The 15,360-nt window shown below is 39.2% G+C and overlaps 1 protein-coding gene across 2 annotated transcripts; it reads left to right on the forward strand.

The window, feature by feature from the left end:
- The first annotated feature begins 2,006 nt into the window (after positions 1-2,006).
- On the forward strand, positions 2,007-12,646 carry LOC111568043 (von Willebrand factor A domain-containing protein 7-like). 2 transcript variants are annotated; one of them, XM_023269493.3, is made up of 18 exons: positions 2,007-2,211; positions 2,680-3,082; positions 3,363-3,570; positions 5,258-5,343; positions 5,443-5,536; positions 5,889-6,017; positions 6,115-6,301; positions 7,391-7,560; positions 7,715-7,827; positions 8,104-8,220; positions 8,361-8,564; positions 8,646-8,781; positions 8,913-9,065; positions 9,203-9,295; positions 9,876-9,985; positions 10,209-10,373; positions 10,620-10,943; positions 11,275-12,646. In XM_023269493.3, the coding sequence occupies exons 2-18, from the start codon at positions 2,876-2,878 to the stop codon at positions 11,872-11,874; spliced, it is 3,096 nt and encodes a 1,031-aa protein (XP_023125261.2). In that variant the 5' UTR covers positions 2,007-2,211; positions 2,680-2,875; the 3' UTR covers positions 11,875-12,646. The 2 variants fall into 2 exon arrangements, with proteins under 2 accessions (XP_023125261.2, XP_054865668.1); XM_055009693.1 differs by lacking the exons at positions 2,007-2,211; positions 2,680-3,082 and having other exon boundaries at positions 3,377-3,570; positions 5,275-5,343.
- Positions 12,647-15,360: the final 2,714 nt, after the last annotated feature.

Here is a 15,360-nt window from a genome sequence, read left to right on the forward strand (position 1 = left end):
AGACACTGGTGAAACAGATTAGGTAATAAGGGAGGGAAAAATAAGGAACAAAGAACAGAAGTAAAACTACAAGTGATATTCAAGGAAAGGCAATTTTGAAATAAAACAGGAAATAACTAAAAGTGTACATTAGACCAACACATACATGAACAGATGCAGAGACAGGGGAAACACAGACAAGGGCAAGGAAAGCATACAGGAATGTACAGTATTACAAAACCAGATACTAAAACCCAGGAACCAAGGGAAACCTTGTATTATACAGATTTGGTGGCAGGTTAGAGAGACTCACCGTTTCTGAATTTCACCCCAAATTTATGAGCTCCGATGTAAGGGGAGTCAATGAGAGGTTTGGTCGGCACACTCTAAGCTCTGCAGTGATTTATATAAAAAATATTTGTTAACCTGTGGTAATGAGACTGGCACTGGGTGAAAGAGGATGAAATGCCTACATTTTTATGTATAAATTGTTTGTGTAGAGGAGAAGTTGTGAGAATGAGACAAGATTAACTGCACTTTTTTCATACATTTTTTTAGGTCAAAATTTAATTAGAGTTGGTGACATCACGTCACTCACTGTAACTGAAGAAAAATTCAGCATTTTCAAAAGTTTCATAAAACTTGAACTGCGACTGTGTAAAAATGGTAAAGGACATCAAAGCAGGGATTTCAACTAATAACATTTAAAGCCTTGTGACCTGTTTAAAATTTGAATGAACTTTTTACTGCAAAGTACATCAAAGCTACAGGGTTCCAAAGATGGATATATTATTGGTATTGGTGTTCTTAAGGGTGTGGGAGGAGTTAGGTGACATAAATCCTGTTGGAAGAATCTATAATAATAATAAGCCCGAGCACTAAGATATGATAACAGAGTGTACTGTAGAATTACAAAGAACAAATAGAGATCAAATTTTAACAACACTTCATCGCTCTTGTCTTATGATAAGAGATTAATCCCCATGTTCCCCCTAATGTTGTTAATACCCTTTAAGGCAGTGTTTGTCTTTAATTTGTTACCACACTTTGCAGCCTACACTGGTCATCATGTTTCTATGGTTGACCTTGCTGTCAGCTCTGATCCTTATACACATCATCACTTTCAGGCTGCTAAAAATAAAATATCTGCTTGTTGGCTTCAGGACCTCATGTCTCATGGGTCCTTATCTACCCCTCATAGCTGTCGACAAATCTTCATGTCAGAGGGGAATGCCAGGGGAGGGGGAAGCCCATTTACTCAGGGCTGCATAGGTCAGCTAGGGAGGAGCTATCCGTGTGTGTGTGTGTGTGTGTGTGTGTGTGTGTGTGTGTGTGTGTGTGTGTGTGTGTGTGTGTGTGTGTGTGTGTGTGTGTGCGTGTGTGTGCGCACGTGCGTGTGCGTGTGTGTGTGTGCGGTAGATTTCAAAAACTGCATGGGTTTGTGGAGGAACAAGGTTACTCATCAGCAGCAGCAGCGTGATTCACTTGACACAAACTTGACCAGAAAATATGAGTGTACCTCTGTTTTGGAGCTGTGAAAACTAAAGGCAGATAAACTCCCAGTCAAGAAATAGTTGTAGCATGTTAGCTCCCCTCAAAATTAGAAATTGGGATTTTTGAATTTCAGTTAAAGTACAGAGCAAACAAGATACAATATCTTATCTGTGTAAGTTTTTGAAAGGTGTTATTATGGGGGTTTTTAATTATGCTAATTAATGCTAAGCTAGTCTAAACATGCCCCTACCCCAACTCTGCATCTAAAACAAAATGTCCATAGATCTGAATGGTGTGTTTGTATGTTTTTAAATTCAATATATTGTTAACCTGATGCTCTGAAAGGAATAGATAGATGGATGGATGGATGCTGTCAAATGGATTTGCATTTGCTACAAAAAAGATCATTTCTATTTCGTAGAAATGCCTTACTGATAACAAAAAAGCACACAGATGTTATCACTCAAACATACACTTGCAAAAACATGCAGCTTGTGTGGGAGTTTTCCCAGAACTGTATTCATCAGCTCAAGACGCAACTATAAGAGGAAGGAATGAAGGCACACACACTGTCTGTGAGAGCAAACACACATGCCCCCACAGTTTTCAGATAACACAGAAAACAGATCTGCACACTATATAATCTACCCAATTGCAAATCTCAAAGTTTAACATAGGAACACAGAAGAGGTGCCAACTGCTGAGTAAGACTGGGCTACCAAAGAGCAGAAGACGCAGGTAAGAGCAAAACTGTCAAATTAAACTTCTGTAAATGTATTTATGTTTGTAGGATCTGTAATTGTTTCATTTTAAATGTTTTATGCCACAATTGTTTTAAAAAATATTAGCATTTTTGTCTTTCCATTTCATATGTATTTCATCTATATTAAATCAGTGATCAATGTCTTTTGGATCAGATTAAACAGTGATTCAGATTATTCTAAGTAGCAGATGAGATACTGTTAAAGTAATTTTTGTGATGATTATGTTAAAACTATGTAGAGATCTTTGCGCTTGACAATACTTACTTTATCTATACCAATCCAAAAATTTCACAAGCATATCTTAATTTTAATGTAATCTCACAGTATCATGGAGGACTAATGCTTTGTGCTGTTACTGTTTAGTGCAAAATTTTAAAATTCTCACATGATTTCCCAACTTCCTACTTTCTTGGCTGATTTTGTCTTTCTCCTTCTTCCTCAGGTGTTTTCACTAATGAGCTGTTGCTCTGTTACACCTGGTCCACTGAAAGAAACCTCTCCATCCTCCACGCACTGTTTTCTGTTTTTGACAGCCCACTGCCATCTCTGTAGTAACAATACCAATACAGAAGGCAGTATACATCCAGATTTCTTCTTCCTTCAACTTTACCCACCTGTCCACCTGCTCTGCCTCCATCATGACTGCCAGACAGACAGTCATGCTCCTAGTGGTGGTGCTGCTGCTCCTCTGTCTGCCTGATCCCCTGCAGAGCTTCCAACCACTCTTCACATCTGATGGAAGCTCCAGCACTCACCGTCAGATCACACAAATGGCAGCACTCAGAAAGACAGCTGAGGTCTGCCGAGATATTGCTGCCTCTGAGGGACGGGACTTCAGCCTGACTGTGAGTTGGAGAGCCACTCTGAAAAAGATAGACCGGAGGAGCATTGATGCATTCAAGTACTTAGATAATCGGTTTTCTTTTCTTAATGGGAGACCAGCCCAGCCATTTAGCCCAGTGTTTTAATTCACAAATAAACAAGCTGAATCCTGGCAAATCTAAATCACTATGTCACGTTACAGATTACCTGATCTTAATTTTTCTGCCAAAAAAGTACCCAGAAAAGATAAATCTTTAGATTTTTAAACATACAATCAGTTATTTGTGATTACTTTGTCTCCAGATTGATGACAGCTTGTCAGCAGACAAGGTGCAGAGGGCTTGTTCATCCACGGCTACCTCTACGTCTGTCCTCTCCACCGTCATGTTCCAAACTTCCATTGCCACTATGTACCTCAGCAACGCAATGGTGGATGTGGTTTTTGCACTGAGTGAGGACCACCATTTCGATGATGAGAAATTCGAAGGAGGACGGGATGTCATTACAGCAGGTACACAGCAAATGTTGACAAGACAACTATGAAATAATTAACAAAAATTCATTTTTATATGTATCTAAATGTGTACCTGCATCAGGCAAATGTTTCAAAAATCATAAGAAACCCTTTAGAGCAGGGCTATTCAATTAAAAATTCACTGGGGCCGGATTTTCAGATTAAAAACATGAGCTGGGCCGGACGTTTTTAGCAGACACTGAGCAAAGTTAACCATTTAAAATAAACACAAACAGATAACAAAGACACTGGATGTTTATTAACGTATTGCCACATCCAAAAGGACATAAACATAATAGAAGAGCAGTACTTAAACTAAACCTGTGCTGAAATACTGCTTCTTTAAATTTTACATTTCAAACACACAACTTCAACACATTTTGATAGGTAAATATAAGCACATGTTAAGGTACATATGAACATAAAAACTAAGTGCAGATTAGAAACACCATCTTTTGTTTTGGTTACATCTGAAAGTGCATTAAAAAGTAACTTGGTTAACAGTAACTTTTCAGAACTTGAGACATTTTTCTTCTTTTGAAATAACAAAAAACAGAGTTTGTCCCTGTCCATATTTGGTCTCATCTGAGACAGTCACAGCTTCAGTGCATATAATCAAAAAAATAAACAGTGGGCACAGTGATAGTTACTATCCCTTTGAAACGAAATAAAGCTGACATCAAAGTGCATAATAAAGTGCAACTAAGTGAAATAACTGTCAAAACAAAATGTCTTTCTTAAATATTAAACTTCTAATAAGTGACCAGAAAATAGTCACATAAATACATCAAACTACCTTTAGTGTCTGCTACAGCACGCTGCTTTGTTGCACTTACCATGTCTCGAAGACATCTGTGGTGAGAATGTTTGACGTGTCAGACCTGTTTGATAGCAGATGTCACACTCGTCTTAACTTTATCGTCCGTTAAAACTTCATCCACGACAGCCAACATGCAGTCCTTCACAGTTTCTGAGTCTGTGAACGGCCTCTTTTTCGTGGCCCTTTCCTGAGCTGTGCAAGTCCGCTTCATTGTAGTACAGCTCCGGTTGTAAGATGCAGTCAAACTTTGAATTATAGCCGCTCTCTCATGACATCTCTCGGGAAAGTTTGTCCGAAACGCGGCATGTTTTTCAATGTGGTGTCTTCGGTCATTATAATCTTTCAGCGCTGCAAAGCACTCGTTGCAGAGTAAACGCATTGGTTTGACGTTCGGACTTGGTAGTAAATAAATACTTGTCAGTCCACGCAGGATTAAACCGATGGTTTTCCTCGCCGATTTGTCGTTTCAGGATAGAAAAAGACATGCTGCTATTTTCGCCTGTATAGAACTGCTAATGTTAACTTTTCAAACGCGTCTCCTCAACACAATGCATTGTGGGTTAGTTGCTCGGTTACGGCAAGTGTTGCATTCAATGTTTGCAATAATGTTGGAATTTTTGTAAGAACTTGTCGTCTCGAGGGTTGCTTTCGGGACGCATGTGGCCCGCGGGCCGCTAGTTGAATAGGGCTGCTTTAGATGGTTGGAAAGGGGTCATTGGGGGGTGGGCCAGTTGTGAGGGGCCCGCGGGCCACATTCGGCCCGCGGGCCGCCAATTGAATAGGCCCGGCTTAGAGCATGAGTATATTTTTACATCTGGCCTAGTTCATCTTCCACCTAACTCTGTCATATGTTCTGATGATGAGGTGTATCCGCCGTGAAGAAAAGTGTGAAGCTGGAGAACTTTGTCACTGGAAGATGGACTCTAGGACGAGTGTGTCACACCCTACAGGTAAGTCACCTGTTTCTAGAAGAAACCTGGTTGAAACATAATTTACCCAAAAAAGCAATTGTGATGCTGCAAATACATTTTAATATTTTATATATTTAGGACTTCTACAGCCACAGTAACTGGGTGGAGCTGGGAAACAGTGTTCCATACAGTGTTCTCATCAAACCAGACCAACCTGTTGAGAACCTGGCAGGTAGGACATTCTTTTCAGTGTACGTTCAACAGTCGACACGTTGTCATTTTAGCTGTCACCTGTTTGTCAAGAAATTCTTTACATTCCCACACAAACAAAAAAAATTCCACATGAAAACAAGTACATCGTTACACAATATATTTTCTGATTTACTGAACACACAGGCCTACAGTTTATGGCAGTGTGAGATTTAAAGATTTAAAAATCTTCAGTGATCATAGTTTGAGTAATGGAAATTAGCACTTTAGACTCTGATTTATTTTAAATACAATGCTGCATATTTTCAGATGAATTCCAGATTTGAGTTTTGCGATTACATTTATTTCTGTCTTCTTTGAAAAATTCGCTGCAGGACCAAATGTTTCGACTTGCAGAAATTGCACAGGAGATAACTGTACAGACAACATCCTGCCTGACGTGCTGCAGCAGGGTCTTCTCACTTCAGGCTATTTCAATGTCTTGTCCTCAGCAAAACCTGATGGTAACTTTAAGGAATCATGTGCATTAGTGTTGTTTTCTACCATTTGTATTGTGTGGATTTATCAGGATTACATAATAAGAATTATCTGTGATCCAAGGGAAATGCAGCCATGGTGGAACATTTGACCAGACGAGCAAGTGGGATCCTATAGGGGGCATCAATAAAGATACCGTTGGTTCAAGTCACGGCTCGCTTCACCACAAAGCAGCTGATGTGGCTGTAAATGCCACTATGGAGCTGCTGGAGGACATCAGAGTAGCTGTTGGAGACAAGAATTTTCTGCGGTATGGGCCAGCTTTACCTGAGCCAGTTTACAGTGCCTATCAAAATTAAGATTCAAGAGTTTTTGTTACATTCTCATACAGTATGTGCAGTGAAATGCAAAGTGATTGTTCTCAAGGCTGTGCAATAATATGGCATCATAAAAAGGACAAATCTTTAAAAAGCAATAGCAAAATTGGAGAAAACAAAGCGGCATTTCAGACAGATTATTTACACCCTTGGAAGTTTTCTCTGTGTATTGCTTTTCATGTTAAAACTTTACCAGTTTAATTTGGCTTTTTTTGACAAGAATTTACAAAAAAATATTCTTCTATGTCAGAACGAAAACAGATTTTTACAAAGTATTGTCAATTAACTAAAGATATAAAATGTAGAGTATTCACAACCATTAAATTGACTTGCCTAATTTTTAAGTCCTTCAGAGAAGTCATAGGTGTCTTGGTAGTCTCTGTCTTACAACATATAAACTATATTCCTTCCATTTCTTAATGATGGATTTAGTTGTGCTTTGAGGGATATTCAGTGACTGAGAAATCCTTTTGCTTTTCTATAACCTTTTGGTGGAGTTCCTTGGAGTGTTTCTTTGTCCTCATGATGTAGTTATAGTCAGGAGTACTGATTCACTAGTGGCTGAACCTTCGCGATTCACTGATCTCCATTTCACTAATTGCATGACTTATTTTAAACTATGTTTTAAATTAATTGGCATTCCTTTGTAGATTCTTTTTTTGGTTTGTGTGCGGAAATTCTTGTCAAAAATGGTCTAATTTAATTGCCCATGATTCAGTGTTCAAAAATAATAAAAAGGAGAAACTTCCAAGGGAGGCACTGTTTGGTTCTAGACAATAATAATAATGCAATGACTAATATAGGGAGGATAGCGAGTGGATGGAGATGTCGCATCATAAAATAAAATGAAAACATGTCTCCAAAAAACTCAAACATATTCTGGACTGCTTCTGAGTGACAGTTTGATCTTGAATAGTAATCACTGATCACTGCCATGCTTCTTCAGGATAATCCAGATGAGAAATGCTCACTATAATTATTAAAAGGCAATTAAATATTTATTTTCTCTGTTGTTCCTGCAGATTGATGGGCCTCTCCCAGTCACCCGTGCTGTGTTTTGTCATTGACACCACAGGCAGCATGAGTGTAGACATTGCTGAAGCAAAGAGGGTTGTCTCTGAGATCATTGACAGCAAGAGGGGAACTGAACAGGAACCTTCTGCTTACATATTAGTACCTTTCAATGACCCAGGTAGGAAATTCACAGGTGTGGAATTTGTAGTTTATTGCAAAGGAGTAAAGACCTTATGCTGGACTTTATATTGCCTCTGACACCATTTGGCGATCGAGTTCAAGCTTTCACATCAAAAATGAATAATATGTTTGAATATGTTTGCTATATCCAGGTTTTGGGCCTCTGCTTGTGACAACCAATGCAGATGTCTTCAATAACCGCATCAGCAAGCTGTATGCAAGTGGAGGAGGAGACCGCCCAGAGCTGTGTTTGTCTGGCCTGCAGGTGTTAAGAATACATTGAACTCTTTTTCATTATTGGGCCAACATTATAATTTTCAATTTGGACAGTGACCATTTGTAAAGCAAACCACAAAATTGTCATATTGTCATGACATAATACTACTTAAAGTGATTTAATTACAGTTGTCCTCACTACAAAATCATGTACAGAAATGTTCCTTTCTATTCACAAGAAAGTTTACCCATTGTGTTTTTGAAAGATAATTCTAAACACCTTTTGATAAATAACATTTTATCCTGTCCTGTATGTAATTAATAGCTTGCCTTGACAGCAGCTCCATCCGCCTCTGACATCTTTGTCTTCACCGATGCTCCAGCTAAAGATGCACATCTGAAAAGCACCATTATGGCCCTTATAGAGAGCACCAAGTCTGTGGTAAGAGTTGAGCTTTCACCATCCTTGCTTCTAACATTTCAGAAGATGAGGGAAAGAAACTATCACATAAACAATTATTTAAATAAGATGTGTCTAAGACTAATTTAACCTTTGCACACTTTTATTTCTTATGTGTTAAGGTTACTTTCATGCTGACGGGTGTCCGGGCCAGTCGACGGCGCCGCAGAAGTGCTCAGGGTGTGATTCCACGTGCAATGAGTCAGTCAGATGCCCAGCTGTACCGTGACCTAGCTCAAGCCTCTGGAGGTCAGGCCATTGAGGTCACCAAGTCAAATCTCTTTGCAACCACAAGTGTGATAGAAAATTCATCCTGCAGCCCTGGGGTAAGACATCAAACAAGAAAACCAAATCTGCCTGAAGATGACGCTGTGAATGTGAAGTTTCTGTTCCTTTGTTTTTTTTAGGTGACAGTTTTTCAAGTTGTGAAAAATCCTGGAACGCCTGATAATTTTAATTTTGCTGTTGATGACTCATTAAGGAACATAACCATCTACATCACAGGAGGCTCGTCTCTCACATTCAATCTCACCAGCTCCACAGGTGTCGCTATCACTAATGTTTCTTATTTTACGGCCAGTTTTGATTGTTCCATGAAGCCTTTTACTCCGTTGATAATACATTTTAGATTCATCTGTACTGGTGGACAATAGTGACGTTTCTTCCGCCTCCAGGTGAATCTCAGAATTCCAGTCAGTCCTCTGGTCCTTTGGCTAGCTTCACCACAGCAGGAAACTTACGACGTCTAAGCATCAATACTAACAATCAAACAGGACTATGGCAGATCAGCATTAACTCTAATAACGCATACTCTGTGAAGGTCACAGGTCAGTAATATTATAGAGTTTACCATCAGACATTGATCATGTATTTCTCTTCAAAGATATGACTTTGCAGGTCTGTGTCTACTGTTGCACTTGAATGTTATAGCACTTCTAATTTATTTCCTTTATGTGTACATCAGGTCAAAGTTCAGTGAACATTTTTTATAGCCTTGTGGAAGCACATGAGGGAGCCCATGGTGACTTCAGTCTAAAGGGGGGGCGTCCTTTTTCAGGTCAGACCAGTTTCATAGCTACTGCCTTCTCCATATTTACGACTTGTACAGGTATCATATGGTACACCTTTCATATTAAAGGTACATTTTCAATACCCATACCACCTGTTTTATTTGAGTGTAAATAAGCTTGAGCTGCCGAGAGCACACACACGGTTGACAACTCATTTCGCACTACAGACTGTAAAGTGAAGTTTCAGGCACAATATTATGAGGAAAGAGTATGCACCATTGTATGCACATTGTATGAAACAGTATGCACTTTGTATGGGCAGGTGCAGTATGGATTTAAAATACAAATTATGAAATTTGGAATGCAGCCTTTATCTTTTTTGTGCTTTCTCCTGAACAACATTTAAAAGAACCATTATCTGCTTTTACAAATCTTTATTGTCCCAGCAAATATGGTAAATAGTGCCCTTTATCATCATATAATCAATAAAGTCCACACTATTCTGTCTATTCCTAGGCCTACCATTCCTTTTTATCTGTACAGATTGTGTTCAGGTCTAAGAGTGGTGCCTTGACACACACAGGTATACTCATCTACGTTACCTTTCTCCCTTGTTACAACTTTCAGGGGGTAATGCCAGCATCTTGGTCTCAGTGACAGGAAGTGACACTATAAACGTCACAGAGGTCTCTCTTTTTGACAGCTCAGTGCCAACTGAGGTCAAAGGATCAATACAGGCAAGTCATGTGCTGTAAACTTCAAGGACCACACCACAGCAACTATTGTGTATTGTATATTTTACATCATTGTTTCCTGTTTTATACATATAAATAATTCTCTAGAAGAGAATCGAAAAGCAGTCCTGGCACTAGCTTGATAATATAGTGAAATTCTTATTATTTTACTTTCTGTCGCTCTCTATTTCAAGACAACGTTCTTTCTCATTCTTGACCTACATAGTCGGTGGGAAGCGGTAATTACCTGGTGACATTTAGTGGAGTCCCAGCAGGTGACTTTGTGCTGATCCTGAAAGGACAGGACATCAACTCCCCTTCCAGCTCCACGTCGCGCACCATCCAGAGACAAGCCTCCACGCAGATCAAGACCACAAGCATCTCTGTTACTGTAAGAACAGACACAGCATCTCTCACTGATAAAATAAACATTTTGAACATTGGATTAAATGACCAGTTATATCTTCATATACTTAAATGAGTAATACCAATATAATCATATGGAGAGGCGGTACATCTTCCTTCATTGCTTCTTTGACTTTCAAAGTCATATCAACAGATACCGTTATGTGTAGTGCAACAATATCATGTTAATCCCCAACATACTTTCTCTTCTGCTTTCCCTCCACTTGTCCAGACCCAAGTCAACAACACCAATATTGAGCCAGGCTCCATTGTCTCCGTCCCCTTCACAGTCGCCACAACCACCAATGGAGTTGTAAATGACTCTGCAACTGGGACGTTCACTGTGCAGGCTAACAACGACCGCAGTTACAGTTCAACTTCACCTAGCAATGTGACTATTGAAGCCGGCAGTGGGGGTAAAGCCAACGGCACCATTACCTTAACGGTTCCAGCCAGCGCTGCATCAGGAACAGACGTGACTCTTACCATTGAGGCACAAAATGCTGCTGCTACTGACATCAATTATGCTGTACTCAGGTTTTCTGTGACTGCCAAGGTAAGAGGAAAGAACTGGTAGTCTGGTGTAAATTTATATGCAACATTTTTCAACATTAATGTTAAATTTGTTTTAATAAACAACCATCCAATAAGTAAAGTCACTATTTTTCATTTATTTATTTTGAAATTTAAACCAGATTGACAATTTTTACTTAATTTTTCTTTTAGAATTTGATGTGATGTCTTTGGTGGTGTTTTTTTTTTTGTTTTGTTTTATTTGGTCTTTTTGTTATTCTATGAGTTGTAATGTGCCACAATTTCTTAGAATGCATAACTAAAGTAAATTAATTGGTTTTACTTTAATCGTTTCTGTATCTTTGTGTGTCCAGGTAACAGATGTCACTCGTCCAGTGTGCCAGATAGTCAGTAAATCAGCAAACTGTTCCTCCTCTTCATCACTCTGTGGATCCTCCCAGTGGGAATTCATCGCAAATTTCACAGATGGCATCAATGGAACTGGTATTGAGAGCATCACTGTCCGCCAAGGGAACGGTACTCTCAATACCAGCACAGTGGCTGGAGCTGGAGGTGAGAACATCACAGTGGTTAACTACAACGCCTCCTGCTGTTCACCCAATGTGGAGCTGACTGCTGTGGATGGAGAAGGAAATGTGGGGACTTGTGTCGGACAGGCAAGAGAATCTACCACTGCGGCTCCTGTGACTACAGCTGCAGTTAACACGACATCCACCGGAGTTGACACAACATCCACCGGAGTTGACACAACATCCACCGGAGTTGACACAACATCCACCGGAGTTGACACAACATCCACCGGAGTTGACACAACATCCACCGGAGTTGACACAACATCCACCGGAGTTGACACAACATCCACCGGAGTTGACACAACATCCACCGGAGGGCACGCTTTGGGCATATCACACTTTGTCTGGATCACTGCTGTGGTTTCTGTCTTTTGGAAATAAATAAAGGGACATTACACTGTAAATATGGAACTGTAATAAAGTCACTTATTTGAGATTTATTTTTCTTTAGCTGTGTTTATGTCTAGTTACTGCTGCAAGGAAGATGATGGTGGCTGTTTTGTCATTTTTACTGACTTCTCTTTATGTTTACAGAAATATGTGTATCTTTACTGTATAATGTTTGGTTTGAATGCACAAAATGTCGCTTTAAAGAATGTATATATTTACATTTCAGCTGGTGTGTAGGTGTGCAGGACATTACAGCTGAACAGTGAAGCTAATGTGCCTGAAGCTGCAATGGATTTTTAACCTCTTACAAATAATATTTTTCTACAGGCAGTTTAGGAATTGCAGCAGATAGTCACGTCTCTTGAAATGCATATCTGGGTGGCTAACTTGAGAAACACTGTTGTATTAGGAGGATCTTTTATTTTAAGTGAAGTAGGTTGTAATGTCTTTGCTTGGATTCTGTTTGTTTTATGGTTCCCTGAAGAATTCTAGTATTGATATGCTTATTACTAGGGGAGGGGCTTTTCATTTTGTAATATGCCCAGGGTATTACAGGGAATATTTTTGTGATTTAATTATATAAAAATATTTTTTTGGGGGAGGGGGTAAAAAGATTGCTTTCTCTGAGTCTTCCCTATAAAAACCTATTTTCTAAGTAAGCTTCTTGTTATAAATGATGGGGTGCTAAATAGATGTGCAATGTTCTACCGAAAGATGGAACCGTTACAGATTTTTAAGTGTTGAATAAATCATATGCATTTTTTGGGGAGGGTAACTGTGTTCAGTTGTTGCTCATATAATCATAAATATTTAAGGATTGATAGTTTGTGATTTCCTCTGTAAGAAGTGTTAAGTAGCAAATCGAATGACAAACCACTTTATAATTAATGGTGTTCATTGATTCAGCTTACTTTATTTTAAGATTATGAATTACAATTCACCTAACAAAAAAAATTGATAATGTATTTGTGAAAATGCAAAAAAATAAATGACCTTTAAAAAAAAAATGGAGATTTTAGATTTTACTCTTTTTTTTTTTTTTTTTTTTTTTTAATTATTTTTTTTTTTTGCACCTGAACCACATTAAACCAGATCCAAATCAAAAGCCAGTGAGCTTAGGTGGGTCAAAACAGGAATAGATTGTTACGGGGGAGGAGGTTGGAGAACCCAGGCGCAGATTTGACAGACAGGTGGTAACGGAAACAGGTCTTCATTTAAACAAAGCTAACTAAACCAATACAGAAAGGGGAAAACAAACCAGGAGATAAACTAAACCAAATCTAAGACAAGAATGAACTACAAACTACACCTACAAAAAAACCACAGCTCAACTACAAAAAAAAAAATCAAACAGGGATTAACTAATCAGACAACAAACAATGTACTTACTAAACCAGGGGAAACAGAACTAAGGGGGCAAAGCAGGCAGGCTCGGGGAATCCAGAAGTTAGTGGGGGAGAAAACTGGCAGACAGAAGGCTGGGGAATATCCACGAACAGGTCGGAGCAAAACAGAGTCCAAGAGGGGGAAATCCAGGATGGGGGAAGCAGGAGAGTCCAAGGGGGCTGAAGCAGATGAGGGGTTCACAGGGCTTGGTAAGGAGAAACTAAATCCAAGGGGGGGGGGGGGGGGGGGGGGGGGGGGGGGGGGGGGGATCTGTGACAGAATGTGAGTCAATGATCCAGCGGGGAGTGAGTGAAAGCACAGAGCTTAAATAGGTGGAGGTGAGGTGGAGAACAGGTGAATGGAATGAACTAATTACTGCAGCTGATGTGCATTACAGCAATCAGTAAAGTGCAGGCAGGTGAGTGAGACAAGGGAGACAGACAGACAGATGCAGAGACCAACAGACACAAACAGAGGGAGCCAGAGGGACAAGACAAGGACAGAGAGACAACAGGGAGAGAGATGACAGGATGAGAGACAGAAATACAAAAGAGACAGATGACAAAGACAGGAAGAAGAAGGGAGAAGGAAGAAAAGAGGGAGGAGAAAAAAAGGCAGGAGCTGGAACAGGGATCATAACAGGTTGTCGTACAAGGGTTAAAAACTTTTAGCATGTAAAATGATTATTTTCTCTCTTACAATATTTGTAAAAAAAACTTTTAGTGTGCTTCTTTGCATCTGGACCACTTTAGACCAGGTCCAGATCAAAAACCTCTATGCTTAGATGGGTTGAATGTGGAGTAGATCATATTTTTGTACCAGCACAGTTTGTACTGGAACAAGCTTGATCCATGACATAACAGGACAGCCATCGAGATCCCACGGTTATGTAACAATGATCAAAACTGTTTTGGCAGCAGTTGCAGGTGATTTTAATGTTGTGGCTCATCAGTATATATACAAAGTATTTAAATATTTAGATAACTAAGGGCAACAAAATCCTGAGATCTTTCTTAAAAATGTTTATGAAGAAGGAACACTTGTTTGAAAAAGATGGTTATTCCACCTACTACTGCAAAGACTCAATCCCTCTTATTCACCAGCCTCCATAGTAGAACGTTTAAAAGCAGCTTTATGAGGATCGAAGAGGCCTGAAGGTAAAACTGGGACAGAGAAGTTTTGAAATGTACCCAGGTACCAATTCATGCACAATTTTATAGCCTTAAAACAAGTTCTGTATTTAACCGGCAGCAAAGATATTCCAGGTGTAATTAATATAGTTGTCAGAGTCTTCATGTTATTCAGACAGAGGACAGATCTCAGTTTGTCATTTTTCCTCAGCTGAAAGTCACACTCTACTCCCACAGAATTAATCTGTCTGTGACGAGTTTCCTGGTTCGTTGTTGTTTTATAAATGCCTCGATGCTAGAGACAGCTGTGCCCAGAGATATTCTGTTTTTGGTTCCTCTCTATGACCACATGCTACCACATGTTGTGACTCAAGAATGAACTGAGTAATTACTGATGGTCAAATGTCAAGTCCACTGTGACCTCATATCCTTTTGTTGTTGTTGTTTTCTTATTTCTATAAATTTGAACAGTTTTTGGTGGGCAACTGTCAAGTCCACTGTGACCTTACAAAACATGTTTTCTAACCATAACTGAAGAAATCATACACAAATCATGACAAAATTTCACACAAATGTCTAGTAGATCAACTTCACTTAGACAACATAATGTTCTGGAGAAACATCTAAATGTAGAATTACACTTCATTACTTACTAGTCATTGATCAACACCATAACTCAAGAACAAAAGGTGAAACTATGACCATTTGGTGATACTAATGGTGGGTGATTAAATTCCTTTAAAGTCTTCATTACATGAACAGACATGGATGTAAACTGCAATGTCACTGGTTGGCAAGCATCCAGAAGGTGTTTTCTTGAGTTTAAAATGTGAAGAAAGGATTCTGGACAGTGATGTCAGTAGGATCTCATGCCATTTCCCATCACTCACACAACACAGACTACTCCCCATGCACATTATCTACATTTTTTTTTGATGATGCTCTTTTAAATGCCATAAAT

The sequence above is a fragment of the Amphiprion ocellaris genome, chromosome 4 (genome assembly GCF_022539595.1).
Source record: "Amphiprion ocellaris isolate individual 3 ecotype Okinawa chromosome 4, ASM2253959v1, whole genome shotgun sequence".
Lineage (NCBI taxonomy): Eukaryota > Metazoa > Chordata > Actinopteri > Pomacentridae > Amphiprion > Amphiprion ocellaris.

Excerpts from the sequence above, each read along its gene's own strand:
- LOC111568043 (XM_023269493.3), top strand. The coding sequence starts at position 2,876 with ATGACTGCCAGACAGACAGTCATGCTCCTAGTGGTGGTGCTGCTGCTC. Across the intron at positions 6,302-7,390 it reads GGAGACAAGAATTTTCTGCG|ATTGATGGGCCTCTCCCAGT; the intron begins GTATGGGCCAGC and ends TTGTTCCTGCAG. Across the intron at positions 8,565-8,645 it reads ATTCATCCTGCAGCCCTGGG|GTGACAGTTTTTCAAGTTGT; the intron begins GTAAGACATCAA and ends TGTTTTTTTTAG.